The sequence below is a fragment of the Tinamus guttatus genome, unplaced genomic scaffold, assembly GCF_059628265.1.
Source record: "Tinamus guttatus ecotype Peru unplaced genomic scaffold, ASM5962826v1 Tinamus_guttatus_pri_ptg000397l, whole genome shotgun sequence".
Classification (NCBI taxonomy): Eukaryota; Metazoa; Chordata; class Aves; order Tinamiformes; family Tinamidae; genus Tinamus; species Tinamus guttatus.
The window spans coordinates 1,580,675-1,598,135 of NW_028288931.1; the positions used below are offsets into that span (position 1 = coordinate 1,580,675).

The 17,461-nt window shown below is 42.8% G+C and overlaps 1 protein-coding gene across 2 annotated transcripts; it reads left to right on the forward strand.

Annotated features, from left to right (window-relative positions):
- Positions 1-7,234: 7,234 nt before the first annotated feature.
- On the forward strand, positions 7,235-12,332 carry ZBTB8A (zinc finger and BTB domain containing 8A). Of its 2 annotated transcripts, none has more exons than XM_088531092.1 (4): positions 7,235-7,365; positions 8,200-9,158; positions 9,676-9,845; positions 10,237-12,332. In XM_088531092.1, the coding sequence occupies exons 2-4, from the start codon at positions 8,228-8,230 to the stop codon at positions 10,567-10,569; spliced, it is 1,434 nt and encodes a 477-aa protein (XP_088387218.1). In that variant the 5' UTR covers positions 7,235-7,365; positions 8,200-8,227; the 3' UTR covers positions 10,570-12,332. The 2 variants fall into 2 exon arrangements, with proteins under 2 accessions (XP_088387218.1, XP_088387217.1); XM_088531091.1 differs by lacking the exon at positions 7,235-7,365 and adding an exon at positions 8,000-8,011.
- Positions 12,333-17,461: the final 5,129 nt, after the last annotated feature.

The window sequence follows — 17,461 nt, forward strand, 5'->3', positions numbered from 1 at the left end:
GTGTATCTGCCTCTCGAGATTGAACTACAGATCTTCATATGTGTCTTTAATGACATTTAGATAACACTAGATCTGGCTTAAGAAACATGAAACACACTTAAGATGTTATAACTTTATAGTTTCTAATGCTGTGGTCAGTTGAGAATAAGCGATCTGTCCTATTATCTTTTTTAAATTTTACAGTAGGATCTGTACTAGTTTTTTGTATGCAAATCTTTTTCTATTACTATAGGTAGTCTCCGGCAATCCTCTTCATTGTTTACATTGTTTCGCAAATTTATCCAAGTCCTGTTTGGTTCAAACTCCAGCGTGGCCCTCCTGTTTCCGCTGCTGGGGTAAAGGTTGGCGTTCAAAGGAGGTGAGGTCATGTTGCATTTTCTGAACCAAATCGATTTAAGCTGCAAAAATTAAGCTGGGGAGCTTCAGAAGTAAACGCACCCCCAACAGAAAGCCTGTTTGTTCATGGATAACCTGATGTTTCCCAATGAAGAAACTATTGAAAGATTCGGTGAAGTCGAACAGCATAGAGTTAGAGCTTTAAGTGTTCAATGAAAAGGCAGACTGTATATGAGTCTTTCTAGCTGGAGTTAAGTGTTAGATCAGAGAAGACCGGAGCCAGATCTAGCTGGTAAATAATATGTTCCTCTGACTTAACAAGACAATATTTCTTGAGGTTTTAAAGAAATACTTCACAGTAGGGAGACATACAGTGAAACCTGCTGAGGAGGGAAGTCCTCCAATTTAACCAGCTGTTTTTGTATATCTTGTGCTTTTATTTCCTATAAAACCTGAACTGTTCTCATTCTGTATCAGCTTCATTCCACAGTGGAGCAATAATCCTGTTGCAATATCACAGTTTACTTGAGCAGAAGTGATTTTGGTATCACAAGTGGTTAAGAAGTCACTGCCAGATCAAGCAGGGTGAGGAAAGAAGAAATAAGGTAACTTGTTTAAAAAGAAGCTGCTTTATTAATGATTCATAAAAAACAGCAGAAGGTAAATAGACTTGTTTTGAAATGTCTCTCTAGATCTTTGTTCTTGATAAGTGCCATGTTCTCAGGAAGCCTTTCTCAGTGCCATCACTTCCTGAGTTTATTTTCTAAAACTTCAATTGAGCAGGCAAGATACCACCTCTAAGAAATGCTCTTTTTGGTTGCACTCTGAGTTTTAAAACTTTCACCCTATTCCAACCTCTTCTAGATCATTTATAAACTGGGAGCTTGCAATAGCTGACCAGTATCATAGTGACACCAGAATGGAAAAAAGTATTGAGGCAAAGTTTTCAAAAACATTCAGGACTCTATAGTCCCTGTTTTAATCTCTAAACAAAAACCTTCAAAAAGACAGTTCATGTAGGTGCCCGATTTGGAACCGAGAGCTCTTTTGAAAATCCCACTGTAATTTTGGGTGCCAAGAATCTTTGAATGTCTACACAAAAGGTGGGCTCCTAAATCATACAGGCACCTTTGAACCCCCGTGTCCCCAGCTCACTGATATTGCTCTGCTTTTGTGGAGCCAAGCCAACTTCAGAGTGTTTTTTGGTATTTGATAAAGAAGGAACTTCTGTGTGTGAGAGCACCTGAAAGGCAGTCGTGATATCTGTGACTGCTGGGAGACCAAGTGGCATAATGAAAGTGGAGTAGGAATGTACACAGGGAGCTGAAATGGTGTTTAGGGTGGGACATGGGGACTGTGCTGAGATGCAAACGAGCTAACTCCGAAATCCTGAGGACGCTCCGGGAAGGGAAAACTCAACTCGCCTGCAAGCCTGTATGACACGGAGTGAAGAGCTGCAGGAAAGGCTGCAGAGACCTTCAGCGACTTCACTCCAACCTGCATTGTGGGTCTTAGAGATTATTGTCGTGTGTTTTGTGCGTAGAAAATGGAGCTGTGTTGACTTCTGTGGAACACGGGGTGAGGGGCGGGAGGGGAGGCGTCGCGGTCGCGTTGCAGATTGGAAGTGACCACCAAAATTGATGTTTACTGTTGATCTGTCATATTGTGCTATTCTGTTTTTGATGGAGTCCTTTAGCCTTTGTATTTAGTAGAAGAGGGTGTAATTTGCTCACTTCGGTGTGACCATGTTCATGTGAATCTGTTTGCTGTGCTTTCCACCTAGTTTTTTGATGTTTTCCTGAAATCTTCCAGTGTAAATCCGGCCTCTACAAGCTTTGAGAAGATGATGTGGCCCTTTTAAAAGGTTCATATGGTGCTGAATGAAGAATCAAAAATAACGTTTTTAGGAAACTTATTTGTAATATCTTTCTCAAAGTTTTTAAAAGGCCACGCAGGCTGCATATCTTAAAGATTTAGCTCTGTGTGATCCACTTTGTTTAGGAATATATGTTACGATGTACTTTTGCACATAATTGCACTGTATTTCACTAAAGGAATACATGCTGCACTGGTATTAATACTGCATTTTACCTCTTGGTGCAAGACCTTGTAAATCTTCCAAATGTGGTCATTTAATTTTCTGATGTTTTGTAAGGCAGTTTCATAACTGGAGTCCTTTAGTCTAGTTTAAATGATGTATTCTTATAAATCAAAACCTTATTTGTGGAAGTGACTTAACTATAATAGTGGATCTTGGAGCACTTTGGAGGTTTTTGATTGTCTAGAAAATAAAACTCATTGAGAGGGTAGCTTTGATTTGATTTAACATTCACAAAGGTGACTAAAATATAGATAAAGTCCTACATTTAAATTTCTGGGAATTAAAAATATATGCCTTGTTAGCACAAGACATCATGCAAGCAAAAATCACATTTGTGTTGGAAAAAGATTAAAAGGATGCTGTCAAAATCTAGTCAGCTGATTTTTGTTTTGATTTGATTTGAAATGATTATATATTTTTAACACTGTGTTCCCCTACCAGTTTTTGTAGTTTCAAAATTATTTTAACTTTTTAAAATCTTTTTTTTTAAAGCTTTCCCCTTTTTTATGCTATGGGAGAGTCCATGCAACTGGGAAGCAATCCCTGATGCTGTCCAGAAGAAAATGCTCTCAAATATCTACAATAAAAGAGCCGGGGAAGGGAAAGGGGGAAGAAAAAAGTCCTGGGTCACTCTGCAATAATAGTGGATATTTCACAATTATTTTTTTTTAATCCTGCTTTTACAGAATATATTTTAAAAGCTATATTTATATGTTTGTTTAGAATATCTTCAATCAATGGAAAATTTTAATAAACGCCACTTTCTTTTCACTGTTTCCATTGAAGCAGTGAAATCTGTCATTTTTTATTTTCTTGGGGATCTTTATGTTAATACTTTGGTGTTTCAGAAGTGCCTGTTGTGCTATCTGCCATTAAAGGACGGACAGTAAAATAATCCGGAGGGGCTTTAGCTGGTTGCTTTTATTCGCCAGCGTAAGATCTTTTCAATAACAATATCTACCATTAACTGGCACAATTGTTATAGGAATCAGCTGATCAATTAGTAAATAAGAATTCCATAGAGAAGGAAAACAAAAATAAAATAGAGTGAAATAAAAATTAAAATAGAATGGAATGTTATAGTGTTACTTCACCTTGAATATCCAGGTGGCCTCTCAAGCTTGCAAGGAGTGACCTTAGCCCAGTGTCCCGGTTTAATGGGAATGAAGGGATCCTCACTCCCATCCTGGTCCAGCCGGAGGGGTTGTTCAGGTGTCCTTGATCCTTGCTGGACTCTGTCCTTCCTTGGGGAAGGAGTCTTTGGGCCTGTGCTATGGTCATCCTCACAGGGTGGTTTTTCCAGTATCTTCAGGCGAGTTTGGCCTCTTATCAGGTGCTTTGCAAGGGTATCAGCTCTCCAGTGAGTTGGGTCTGTCTTTGCAAATGTTATTGCAAGCGTTTGCAAATGTTCATGCTGCAAATGTTTGCAACCTCTGCAGGGCTTGCCCTTCCCTTTCTTGTTGGGAAAGCACCCAAAGTTGCTTTTCTGCCACCCGTCCTGCCCATCCACAGAGCTCCTGCACTTCAGCAGTTTTGTTGTTAGCTTTTTACCTGCTCATCAGTGCCTGGGAAGTATTCCTATTTCGAAACTTATTATTGACTTTATTTTTAATCATTAAAACTTTTCCCATTAAGGGTTATGTTTATAAATTTGAATTTTTGGATCTAACTTATGTTGACAGTCCTTTCTGACCTTTAATGTGCACACACAAGTGATTAGACTGATCAAAAGTATACTATTCTAAAACACTAATTGGTACAAATGATGCTTTCTTCTGTGCCATCTGAACCTGAGGCATGTGGAATTGTTATCCCTGCTTTCTCGAAACATCCATCTTTCATATTTTTGAGTTTTAACTTTGTTTAACAAACTTTTAAAAGTAAAAGAAAGATGATTTTTTAAGAATGTCCCAGGACACGCCAAATGTGGACACCTAAAAAACAAAAGCAAGGATAACTCTGCAGTATTTCGACAATTCAAGAGTACACTCTGGGTAGCACCCAGCAGACCTTTCCACATTTAATAGCTGGACAGTTTCCACAGATCAGCAATAGAGAAATTGCACTGACATTTAGCTAGAGCTGCCAGATTTGCAAGAGTATCTGTCCTGATGTTGAGATGTCTGTGTGTATAAAAATAAATAAAACCAAAGTTGACGATTATTGTGCATCAACACCATACAAGCAGCTTACCCTTTTAAGGGGTGGGGATCAGATCTTTTAAGTGCTTTTTTTTTCCTACAGTGGTGCATTACTGAACTTGTCTTTATTGTATGTTAAATTGTATATGTACTGTATATGTTTATATCACTGTATGCAGTCTGGTTCTTTTATAGTTAAAGAACAGAAAATATTAAAAATCTAACATTAAGTGCATTTTTCCCATTTCCCATAGAAAGGGAAGGTGCTGCAGTTAGACATCTTGGTAATAATTGTGAGATTTTTCATCTGGGCATGCACTTTAGTAAAGATTTGCCAGAGTTGCTTTGGGAGTGGGGAAGAGATGTGGCTTCAGCAAGACTTACATTTTGTGACTTGTAAAGTCCTCCTTGTACAGTGTCCCCAACAGGCACCATACCAGCCTCTCATGTGAAGCCCTTAATCTCACCTTGCTGTGAGAGGCAGCTCCTCTACATAGTTGCCGAGTTTATCCCCATTGCATGGGCTCTCCAAGCAGTATCTCACCTTCAAGTGGAGCTTGCTTGGCCAGGAGCAGGAACTCAAAAAGCACAAAGCAAAGCACTAGATCAACTAACTGAGCACCCTTCTAGAATCTGTGCACTGTTTATGATGTACTGTTGTGCAAAGCAGGATGAAGGAGAACACCAGGAGTCAGTTCTTTGGCAGCAGTGAGAAGACCTCCTGCAAGGTTCCTGGAGGACTCTGACCAAAGCACTTGCAGTCTCTGAAAATTCTAATTAAAACTACTCTAGATATCGCTGCATTTTTTTCCTGCTTTTTAAATTCTACCAGTCTGTTCCTGATAGATGGGGAACTCTCGAGTTCTCAGCGGCATTCCTGCAAAGTCCCCGCTCGGCTCTCGCTGGTACGAGCGCGAGCTCAAGCCTCTCTCGTGACCTGGTCCAGCATCTCCTGTAACACTCAACGTTTCTGCATCTTCGACACCCTATGGCAAGAAATGTTAGTGCCTGGCAGAAGGTATTCGGAGGACAACCTTGTTTTCAGTGCTCTATCCCTGTCACTGGATAGCTTCATTTGATACCACCTTGTTCTTATACTGGAATAACAAGTGAACAATCAGTGCTGTTCATCCACTTGGCACTTCATTGACTTTCATCGTCATCTGCCTCATTTTTTTCCTGTTTGGAGATTCCACACTATACAGGCATTCACCCAAAGCTGTTCCAGACTTTTTATAATTTCTCTTTCACCTTTCTGAGCTGTTTCAGACTCTGGTGTATCCTCTTTGAGAAGAGAGATGCTGAACACTGTGTGTTCAGCATGCAGAGTTAATGTAAGAGCTAAAGCAGCCAGATACTGGAATTCTGTTGGGTTACCCTGAAAGGGGAATGATGTGGAGGAAGAAAGTTACCGACAGTTCCCTGTACAAGCTTTGGAATCAGTTCATCTAATCCATTATGTAGAGTTTGACATAAGCATGATACAATCCTACGAAATTTGCAGATGACATTCTAAGGAATTGCCAATACCATGCAAAATGGAATTTGTACAAACTAATGTCTTTTTTGGACTATACTGACAGAGCTGGGAAAAAAAAATCAACGGTACAAAATGCAAAATTCATGACTTTAGATAGAAAAATACATATTGCAAGCTATTGGAGACAAGAGAAGACTAGAGGGATGTACCCATTGATGACAGGATGACTATGAAACAGAACTGCAATGTGGTTTGAAAAGGATACAGCAGATTTCAATGTCCTCAGTTGTTGAGAATTAATAACACTGGAGTTTCATGACAAATACTGTTTAAGCTGTGATCGCTTTTATGTTCAAGAATGATAAATTTAAATGGGTAGGTCTTACGGAAGATTTAAGAGCGTGGCCTGCACATCAAAGTTTGAAAGAAGATGGAATCCACAGAACTAAGGAAGACCATTAAAAAAGGTGAATTAAGTTGACGACAAATATTGTTACAACATATATGGGTATAAATTGGGTATGACTAAACGTATATGATACACTGAGAGAACAATTCTATTTGTCAGAGGGAAGTCTCTAGATAACTTCCCTTTTCCCCCATATTGGGGAAAGGAATGTAAATTGTTTCAAGATGGAATGTCTGAAGTTTAAGGAAGGGAGGGCTGAAAAGGACTCGAAGGATATGGCTAAGGCGGCGTGGCTCCCGTGAGAAAAGAAATATTTGTGAGAAATATTTGGGGTGTCAGAGTACAGAAAGACCCTGCTGCTAAGAACAGGAAAGAGAAAGATTCCAAAGTTCAAGTGAGAGAAGGCGAGAGGCTTCGATGGAGATTTCAGACATTATGGTTTCTGGAGAAGATAATGGAGATAAGGAGAAGAAAGAACAGGGATAAATCTCCGCTCGAGGAAGCTGCGGGCGGTGTGGGAAGGATTTGGGTCGCCCGGGCCCTCGCTGTGCACGAAGGCGCGAGGAGGAGGCATCGGGGGCATCGCAGCCCCTTCCGCGCGGCGCGGAGCGGCGCAGAGCGCGGGCGCGGGCGGAGGGCGCTGCCGGCTGCGCCTGCGAGCGGCGCGTGGCCCCTTTAACTGTGTCCCCAGCCCGCGGGCGTCTCTGCCCAGCGCCCACGTCAGCAAATACCTTTTGTTTCTCCCCCGTTCGGGCTTCCAGGGCTCGGGGCTGCGGGAGCAACGCGCCGCCTTGAACCGCACGGAGCCCCGACGCGGGGGCCGGGGATCCCGCATCCAGCGCCCGCTCCTCCCCGCCAAGCGGCAGCGGCGCCCGCGGAGCACCCGCAGAAGCAGCCGGTGAGCGGCGGCTCCCGCCCGCCGGCAGGCCGGGCAGGGCGCCGGGATTGGGGGCGGGAAGGGCCCCGGAGCGGGGCTGCCGCGAGCGGCAGCGCGGGAGCTCGCGAGGCTCCGCAGTCGCCGCCGCGCGGAGCCGCTGGATCCCGCGGGCCGGGCGGGCGCCATTTGCAGCCCCGGGCGCGGCTGCGAGGAGCCGGCGCCGCAACAAAGGGCTGAGCGGGAGCGGGGCGGCCGCTGCGGGGCGAGCGGCGCCGCGGGCGGGCGGAGGCGGCGGGGCGGGCGCCGCCAGCGGAGCGGGGGCTCCGGGCTGCGGCCCCGGCGCCGCGGATCCCGGCGGGAACCGGGCGGCGGCGGCGGCCGCCCGCGGAGCCACGAGCGGCCCCGGAGCAGCCCATGGAGCCGGGCGGGCGGGCGCCAAAGCCGGGAGCCCGGGCCGCGCCGCGCTCCCCGTTCCCGCTCCCTGTGAGCGCGGCCGGAGCGGGGCGCTGCGATAAGGACAACGCCGGGAACGGACACGCGCTGGAAGCGAGACACTCACGAGGGCTCCCCGTCCTGCGGCGGCTGCGGAGCTCCCAACGCCGCGCGCCTCCTTCGGAAGCGGATGCTCCCGGCTGTCGCACACGCATCTGCCAAATAACGTGCACAGGTTTATTGGGCTGTTTGCATTTCGGGAGTCGTTTCTTTTCAAAACACAATGTATGGTTATGCATATTGTTATTTAAAAAGATACATTTTCAGAAAAATATTTTTTAAAGGTGTCTATAAAATTGGGTCCCGTATCTCTGAGTTGTAGAATGCTGAACTCAATAAACTTTAATTCTGTTTTTATTTTAGAACAACTCTCCATTTCACCTTTTCTGGAATGGAGATTTCTTCTCACCAGTTCCACCTCCTGCAACAACTAAATGAGCAGCGCAGGCAGGACTTATTCTGTGACTGCAGTATCCTGGTTCAGGGGAAGGTCTTCAAAGCCCATCGCAATGTGCTGTTCGCCAGCAGTGGCTATTTCAAAATGCTCCTTTCGCAGAGTTCAAAGGAGACCAGCCAGCCAACAACAGCTACTTTCCAGGCGTTTTCCCCTGACACGTTTACAGTCATTCTAGATTTCGTGTATTCGGGCAAACTGTCTCTTACTGGCCAGAATGTCATTGAGGTCATGTCAGCAGCTAGCTATCTGCAGATGACGGATGTGATCAGCGTGTGTAAAACGTTCATTAAGTCATCGCTGGACATCAGTGAGAAGGAGAAGGATCGCTACTTCAGCCTTTCAGACAAGGATGTCAACTCAAACGGCGTGGACCGCTCCTGCTTATACGTTGCTGGCTGGAGGGCTGAAAGCAGCCCGCCACGTTCTCACTTAAATCCAGATCAAGGGACATGTATGATGGGTGGAAGCGTTTTGAGCAATTTCAGCTACTACCCAACTTCCCAAAGAAATACACCGCTGTCCAAGCATGAGCAGAGGCAGGATTCCATAAAAAAATCCAGGCACCTAGGACCGCAGCAGTCGCCTGACATTCCTCACTGTAAATCAAGCAAACTTGAGGACAGAGCTTCAGAGCCAAGTGGCCACGTTACTCAATCTGAGGAGCAAGTTCACATTGAAGAAGTTGAATCTCCGCAGGTGGGATACCAATACACTCAAGGCTCTGATGTGATACCAAGGGGTTTAGCTGCATCACAGCAAGGGCACGAATCACCCCGCTCTTCTGGAATATCCAATTCTTCGAACGCAGACGAGCCGCACACGAGCATGCCTTCCATTCTAAGTGTCACGGGCAGCTGGGCTGAAGGTAAGAGCTCTTTTAATGCTCTAAGTGCACAATCATCTGTTAATTGTCTCTCAGTGAGAAAACAGATGTTACTGGCAAACTGCACATTGACAAAAAATCATCTGTAGTGCCCACAAATGTAAGTTTGGGAAGTTTAGCTCTATTTTTTAAATATTTATGAATGATGGAAATATTTGTTTAAATTTGTCCTGATAGCTGTACTAGTTTATTAAAACTAGCCCTTCAGAATGCCAAACTCTAGTGTCTCCACAGCTGCATCCTGCAAATACAAGTCATTAGCCTTTTTGCATTTTTAAAATCCATTTTAATATAGCTAACGGACTACTCCATTTCCTTTATTGCATTCCTGTGAAATTAACAGGAAGGGCAGGATCTTTGCATTTGACAAGACCTATATGATGATATTAAACAAAAAAGCTTACTCCTCTTTTCATAACTAGAATGAACTTTTCCTAGAATATCGCATCACTAGACTTGTTATGACTTTTAAAGGTTTTCTTAAATTATTTTCTAACAGATGATCTGCCCAGGATGAGGTTCAAGTGTCCATTCTGCACACATGTGGTGAAAAGAAAAGCAGACCTAAAGCGTCACCTTCGCTGTCACACAGGAGAGCGCCCTTATCCTTGTGAGGCATGTGGAAAAAGATTTAGCAGGCTAGATCACCTAAGTAGCCATTTTCGAACAGTATGTATTTTTAGTAGCTGCATGACTTGTTTAATGTGTAAACCTAAAACTGTGTTAGTATAATTAAACACAGTGTAAGTGTATCTCATTGATATGCTGCCTACCTTAAGAGGTAATACAAAATGAATCTGTTTTGTTTAAGTAAATATGAAGTATAATTCATATGAAATCCATTGCTAATGGATGGCACAGAAATGTACTGTGCTCTGTGTAAGTCCAGTAATAGAGCCTAAGTGGGCAATTACGGAGCCTTTGTTTCTAACATTTGGATGCCTGTCTCTCAGAATGAGTTAACACTACTATTTGACACTGTTCCAGCCCTACTTTTTGTTATCTTAAAAAAGCACTTCTTCCTTATGGATATCAAATGTGTTCATTTCATTTTTTCCAGATTCATCAGGCTTGTAAGCTTATCTGCAGAAAGTGTAAACGCCACCTGACTGAGCGAACGGGACAAGTGGTCCAGGAGGGGACAAGACGTTACAGACTCTGTAATGGGTGCTTGGCTGCAGCTGGCATAGACAGTATTCGCATTGACTTGGACGCTGAAACACCCCTTGAATTCCCACAAGAAGGGGATAAGGATTCCAGGTGGCACTATGGGGAAGACAACAAATCCGATGTGGAGATTGTAGAAGATGGGTCAACCGACTTGATCATTCAGCAGGTTGATGACAGTGAAGATGAAGCAGAGGAAAGGGAAGTTAAACCCAATATTAGGTAGTTGTGAGATAAGAATTAGTAAATTATCCCTTTTACATTGAATTCCTGTGTCTTGACCACAATCCCTCACCAGCCTGTTCTTTTCATACAAAGACATACTGGTTTCTCTTGAACAGGTCCAAACTTGCATGAATTTATGGACATGCCATTGATCCCATTTTGAATTTTGTTATCAAAATATCTGTATTTTGCTTCATTAGAAATAATCCATCCAAATAATCCATCCTTAAATGGAATAATGAATGAAAAAGGAAACTGAGGTACTACATGGACAACTTTTTATAGTAGACAATGAGTCCCTTCTAAAAACCACTTTCAGTGGGGTAGAATCTAAGTATTTTTTAAAAAGTCACGAAGCATTTTAAAAAGTCAGAAAGCATTGTAAACTACCCACTTCTTGAACTTGGAGATGTGGGTTTTATATGCAGTATTACCTGGTGCTCCAGAAAGTTTAAGTTCCCTCCACCAACACTGTAGAATACAGAGAAAATCTCTCTTCAGCATTCAGAAGAGAAAATCTTCCATGAAATTTCACAAAGTCTTTGTATGGTGATTAGAAAAGCCTGTCAGAGAATTAAGAAAGAAAATATAAAAATGTTTTAGCATTTACATGTGGAAAAGCACCTTCTTTTTAAAATGATTCTAATAAGGAAAATCTTTGAATCTTTAGCAGATCAAGAGATATATCTTTATAAGAAAATAAGAGACATGCATACGATTCCTAGTCAACACATCAAGGATAAAATGATTACTAATATGGATCACTAATTCATACCAATACAAGTTCTTTTCACTCTGAAAATTGGCAACTCAAGCTGGGGTGTGTTTTAGTAACCACGGGCAAAATACTTTATTTTCCCTCTAAATATCGAAAGTGCTGATGTGATGGGACTGTTAGCCCTGTATCATCAGCAATACCAGTCACAGTGCCAGCTTTTCAATGCCAATTTGAAGGAAACATTTTTTTATAAGGCTGCTTTGGCCTCTGTTTTCTTTCCTTATCCCCTACTCTATTTGCCAGTAATGATGACAGAGCCAGCTAACTTGTACACTACATATACTATATCATGAGAAATTGAACTGATGAGCTTTACATGTGAAGCCATTGACTATTCTCGTTTGTTGTGACCTGTACTCAGTTTAAACTGGTGAGTTTGAAGATGCCGTCATTATCAATTTACATATTCACAGTCACTCAGGTGTCGGTAGATTTTTAACCTTTTTCAGTTTCTAGTATACACCAGTGAACAATCTGTGCTGAAAGCTCTGAACATTGTATTTGTGTTACTTTACAATGAGACTACATGAGATGATTAATGGTGATGAAAGTTTACTTTTAAACAAAATGAGCCACTTTATTTTCAAACGTAGTGAGTTTATCTCAAGCAGCAGTGTCAATGGGAAGAGAACAGAAATATGCTGCTAGGGTGTTTTTACTTTGTATTTTCTTGGACAGAAATGTGTATTACTACAGGCTTCATCCTCTGATCGCTCAAGTCGATGGGAAGAGGCTTTGATTTTTATTTTATTTTATTTTTATTACTGTGTAAGCATGTTTGGCTAAAACCTGGGATTAATTAGGGAACAAATCCATATATATACTATATAATCTCTTTTCTGGGGGCAGCTACAAAGTCATTATTTTATTTTTATTTCTGTAAAAACTGTGTAGCCTTATGAGTATCATCATTACCAGAGAGTGCAGCATTTCTTACCAGGCTGCAGATGGCTAGCCTGCAAGGCTCTTAAATGAGAGCTCAAGCGCTTCCTTATCAAGTTCACAGTATAAGTGCTTCCTTCTCCTCTGAAAAAGAACTTAAAAGGCTGTCAAGAAGCAGCCTGCTCATATGTTGTAGGGAGAGTCTACTTATTTTTACCCAGTCGGGGAGTAGTGTTTATTGCTCCTAAAAAAATCGTTCATAGACTTGGACTTGAAGGGCAGGTGGAAGGGGGAGGATGTATCAAACTTTCTAGTGACCCTCTATTTTATGTTACACTTTATTCGGCAGTCCGCAAAATGGGTTTGATGTGAAAATAGTAATTTCTGGGAGCTTATTGCTCCAAAGATTTGTTACACAAAATGGTTAAGAATATTCAATGAGCCACCTTAAATAAATCAAGTATAGAACAAAGAAATATATAAAGGAGTATGGACTGGCTTCAATCAGTTGCAGAATGCTTGCAGAAATATAATTTAATAATTTTCCCATTTCCCTTTAAACAATATGCACAATAAATTCTAGGTATCCCTGCCTACTGTCCCAGGGTACTAAAAAACTGGGATATGTGTGTGTATGCGTATTTGGGAATGGATTAAGGGGATGGGAAAACATAGTGTCACTCATAAGATTGAAATCCCAACTGCCAACTCTAAAGATGAGAATATTCAGGGGTTATGTATGTCTGGAGAAGGATTTCAGAAGCAAATGGATTTATGGATCAATATTCACTCTGATCAGAAACTCTAAGAATAGTGAGGACCACATGGTTCAGAAAACGATGTGAAATACTATAATGGGCAGTTTTAAAAAGAACAGTCTATCCATATGAATACATTTACATATAGGCAGATAAACTGCTGCTTTATGTCTTGGCAAACAAGGGTTTTTATTGCTGTTTTACATTATTATTCTCAGTAGCATAAATAAATATTTGTAGTCATTTTTGAAGTATCTTGCTAAGCTTCAAGTTTTAGCTCAAGACTGCAATTTTCATAGGTCAATTATGTTTTGTATTTAAAAAGGTTTAATTTTTACATTTGTTGCCTTATTTCAGTTGTTGTTCCCTTATTTTTGTATTGCAAGACAAGATAAATGTAAGTGCCTTATATTTTCTACACTGTCCTTTGTTTTACACACCCAATCATATATTTTGCTTGTTTTTCTCTAAATGAAAGAAATCATCTTTTGTTCGTTTGTTTCTTTCTTTCACCTTCTTGCATCTCCATGCCTCGGTCACTCTGTCCATGTTCCTTTTATTTTCACATACCATTCATGAGCAGAAGTAACATTTTCCTCCTTTTCAAGGAGGAAACCAAAGACCCTGTAGGAAACTATAAAAGAAACAGCTCTGAGAGTTGCTCATTTCATAGGATTGTTCCCACAGAACTTTTAATTTATTGATAAAAGCCGATTTTCATGTGTTGCTTTTAGAACTTTGCCAGGGTACAAGTACATTTCCTGATGTTATCTTTAAATCCTAGAGAAGGCTACTTGGGACTATATTGACTTCTTCTGCTATCACTGATCCATTCGGATTCCGTTTCTGTACTCTCCCTGTAGGTACAACCACGTTTGGGGGTTTCAAATTGTGCAGTACTGGAATAGGTTGCCCCAAAAGGCTGTAAAAACTCTGTCCTTGAGGGTTTTCAAGACTTGGCTAGAAAAAATCACGGCTGATCTGACATGATCTTGATGCCAGCCTTGTTTTCTGTGAGAGGTGGGATTAAAGACCTCCAGAAGTTCCCTAAAACCAACAGTTCTAAGATTCTACTCTAACTATTTTTATTAGTATCTTCATTGTGTCTTTTACCTCCTTACACTTCTTCGTGACTGTTTGCCTTGGATGCTCTGGTATGTTGCTTGTTAATCAGTGTTTTCGTTCTTCACTGATTTTCAAAATGTCTTTCTCTTGTCTTCTGCTTCACCATTCCCCATTTCCACTGTCTAACATGAGGGTGTGCCAGTTGGAGGGACATCCCTCTTTTAAACCTCTGCTTTCCGTGGAATCCTAGTGTCTTTGTCCCTTTGTCTCCTCTATCTGTCCTTTGTCACTGGAAGACTGTTTGCTTGGCTCTATCTTGTGTTCACGAAACCATGGTCAAGAATGAAGACACAGCCTCCTCATGCTCTGTGTAGTACCTCACCTCTAACTATTCTTCTTTTGGGGCAACTACCTTGCCATCCGCTCAAATGCCAAATGGAGATAAATGTATTCTAAAGCATTTTTCCTTGCCCTCTTTCAGATATTTCTTCAAATAATTCTTTCTGCCTCCTAAACCTATGGCCTGCTTGATATCTGATTTGCTTTTCTCTTCCAACTACACATACATATCATACCTCCAATATTTTTGTTTTCCATTAAATTACCTAAAATTCTCTATTTACTATTCTTACAGAGAACACTTACCGATACTTGTCCATCCTCCAGGATTTGGGCACCCTTCTAAATTTTTCAATGACGATTTATGAAAAACTTCTCCCTTGGATATCAAAATATTATGAAATATGTTACAACATTTCTTCCCTGAAGCATCTGGTCACTGTTAGAGGTTATATTATTCCATTATCTAGCCATGCCAGTGTCAGTATTTCTTAAATTTTGGTTTCTTAATCTGCACTGGCAGCAACCATCACACAACAGTATTAAGACAGAACACCATGCAGTATGAAACTTAAATGAATTGTCTTGTTGCAAAATCTGATGTGACAGCTGTGATTAACAAGCATGTTGCATTTTGATCTTGAGGATATGGTGACAGGAGTGTTTTAGATTTACTTATTAAGATTTGATTTGCATCCTCATCCTAAGAAACTTATAACATGTAGTTGTCCCTTAAACCTGCATCTAAAGCTTGTGCACAGTTCTTAAAAAAAACCAGATAGTTCTAGATTCTAATAGCTTTGGTTCAGGTTTGTATTACTTCTTGGTGGAGTATTTTAAAATGATGCTGAACCAATTATGTGCATCACCTCGCTTCAATGTCAACAGTTCCACGCAGGATAATTTGTATTTTCTTCTGGAGGTAAGCTGGTAAAAAACATTTAATACTAACCCTCTGTGCATTAAAGATAAAAGTCTAATAACTTAGTAGATGTCCCCAAATGCTGGATTTGTAGTCTCTCAGCTTCCCTGGCCGTCTGTCCTTACATCAGGCATCCTATGCTTTTAGCCAGAATAAGGTTAGAAATACTGGGCTTTGAACTTCCAATAGAGTAAACAGGGCTCTTGGCTAATAGCCCCATATCTTCAGCACCATTTATTATTTAAATGGACCTTGGTTAAGCTGAAAAATGCCTGACCTGCCATCTGGCTTTAATTGAGTCAGGGGCTGTGTCTGCATCCCAGGATTCCTGATAGTCATTAGCATAACAAGAGCAGTGCTGAATTGAATATCTACCTAAAATCTTAACTGCTGAGGCTTAGCAGAGTCTAGATTGCTGTTCAGTGAGGATTACAATTAAACTAAACTTGTTTGATTGAATTTATCCTAAAAGAAAGGCTATTTTTATTCAAGCCAGGAGGCTAAATTTAGCATCAGTCAGACTAGAACAAGCACATTCACTTGAGGTTTATTTAATATGTCTAAAAATTCATAATTAAAATCTTATTTCAGTGGACTGCTGGGGCCGGTACCTATGTGACCTGGTCAAGTTGGCACATGATATTAGTTCAAGAACCATTTTAAATAATAAAATTATTATTTAACTTCAAAAAACTCCCAACATTTGAGTTAATCTTACTTAACTCTGAAATCCAATGAGAAGACGTGTCTTATTTGATGCACCCCCCAAAAACTAAAACAAAAAAAAATAGGAACACGGAACAAAAAAAATCTTCTCAAAAGAAAAGTTGAGAGAAGTGGAAGGAAAAATAGTTTTCTAACTTCTATCTCCTGCACTAAATATAACACTAATGCAGTTCTCTGCATAACTCCAACTTGATATCTTTGAAAATGGGAACTGTTCTTTTACCTGGTTCTAATTGGCCTGCCTTGAACAAGGGGTTGTAGTAGAGGAGCTGCAGAGGTCCCTTCCAAGTGAAACTATTCATTGATGTTCAGGAAGAAGGCTGAAGCGGACTCCCATCCTTATGGGCATCTTGAATTTTTATGTCACATTCCTCCTCCAAAAGGAAAAGATGAAGGGATCTCTGGGATCTCTGTACTAGTGCACCTCCAGTACTCGAGTTCTGGATGATGTGTCAGAATACGAAGCTCCCTTGATTAAAAGAGAAAAGCAAAGCTGAGTTGGGCACCATAAGGTGTCTTGCTCCGTGGTCCTGCAGATGTTTCCCACTCCCGTTCGGGCGGCGCCTTCCTCCCCGCCCCACGCGCCGCTGTGCGCGGGGCTCCCGCGGGCGGAGGGCGCTGCCGGCTGCGCCTGCGAGCGGCGCGTGGCCCCTTTAACTGTGTCCCCAGCCCGCGGGCGTCTCTGCCCAGCGCCCACGTCAGCAAATACCTTTTGTTTCTCCCCCGTTCGGGCTTCCAGGGCTCGGGGCTGCGGGAGCAACGCGCCGCCTTGAACCGCACGGAGCCCCGACGCGGGGGCCGGGGACCCCGCATCCAGCGCCCGCTCCTCCCCGCCAAGCGGCAGCGGCGCCCGCGGAGCGGCCGGTGAGCGGCGGCTGTGCAGGGCAGGGAGAAGCCGGGGCGGGCGGCGGGGCTGCAGGCGGGCACAGGCGCGGGAGCTCCCGCCGCGCGGAGCCGCTGGATCCCGCGGGCCGGGAGGGAGCCGGGCGGGCGCCATTTGCAGCCCCGGGCGCGGCTGCGAGGAGCCGGCGCCGCCACAAAGGGCTGAGCGGGGCGGGAGCCGCGGCGGAGCCCCCCGGAGCGGAGCCCCCCCGGGAACGGCAGCCCTCGGCGGGCGGCCCCGGCTCCCGGGCAGCCCGTTGAGGCGGGCGGGCGGCGGTGGGTCCGGCCCGCTCCCGAGCGGCTGTGCCCGCATCCCGCGGAACCGGGTACCAATCCCTGGGGAGCCGCGGCACGACTTGCTGAATCGGCAAACAGCTCAAACCGCTCGTGTTTCCATTGGCGTCTTTCCTATTAATAATACGTCGTGGGGTGGAAATCAGAAATCTATTGGGAATGTAGCAACATGCACGATTTTCTTTTTAAGGAAGGTCCCATGTGCCCTTAAAGCAGGATGCAGTCATGTTGCGTTGGCTGTAGATTG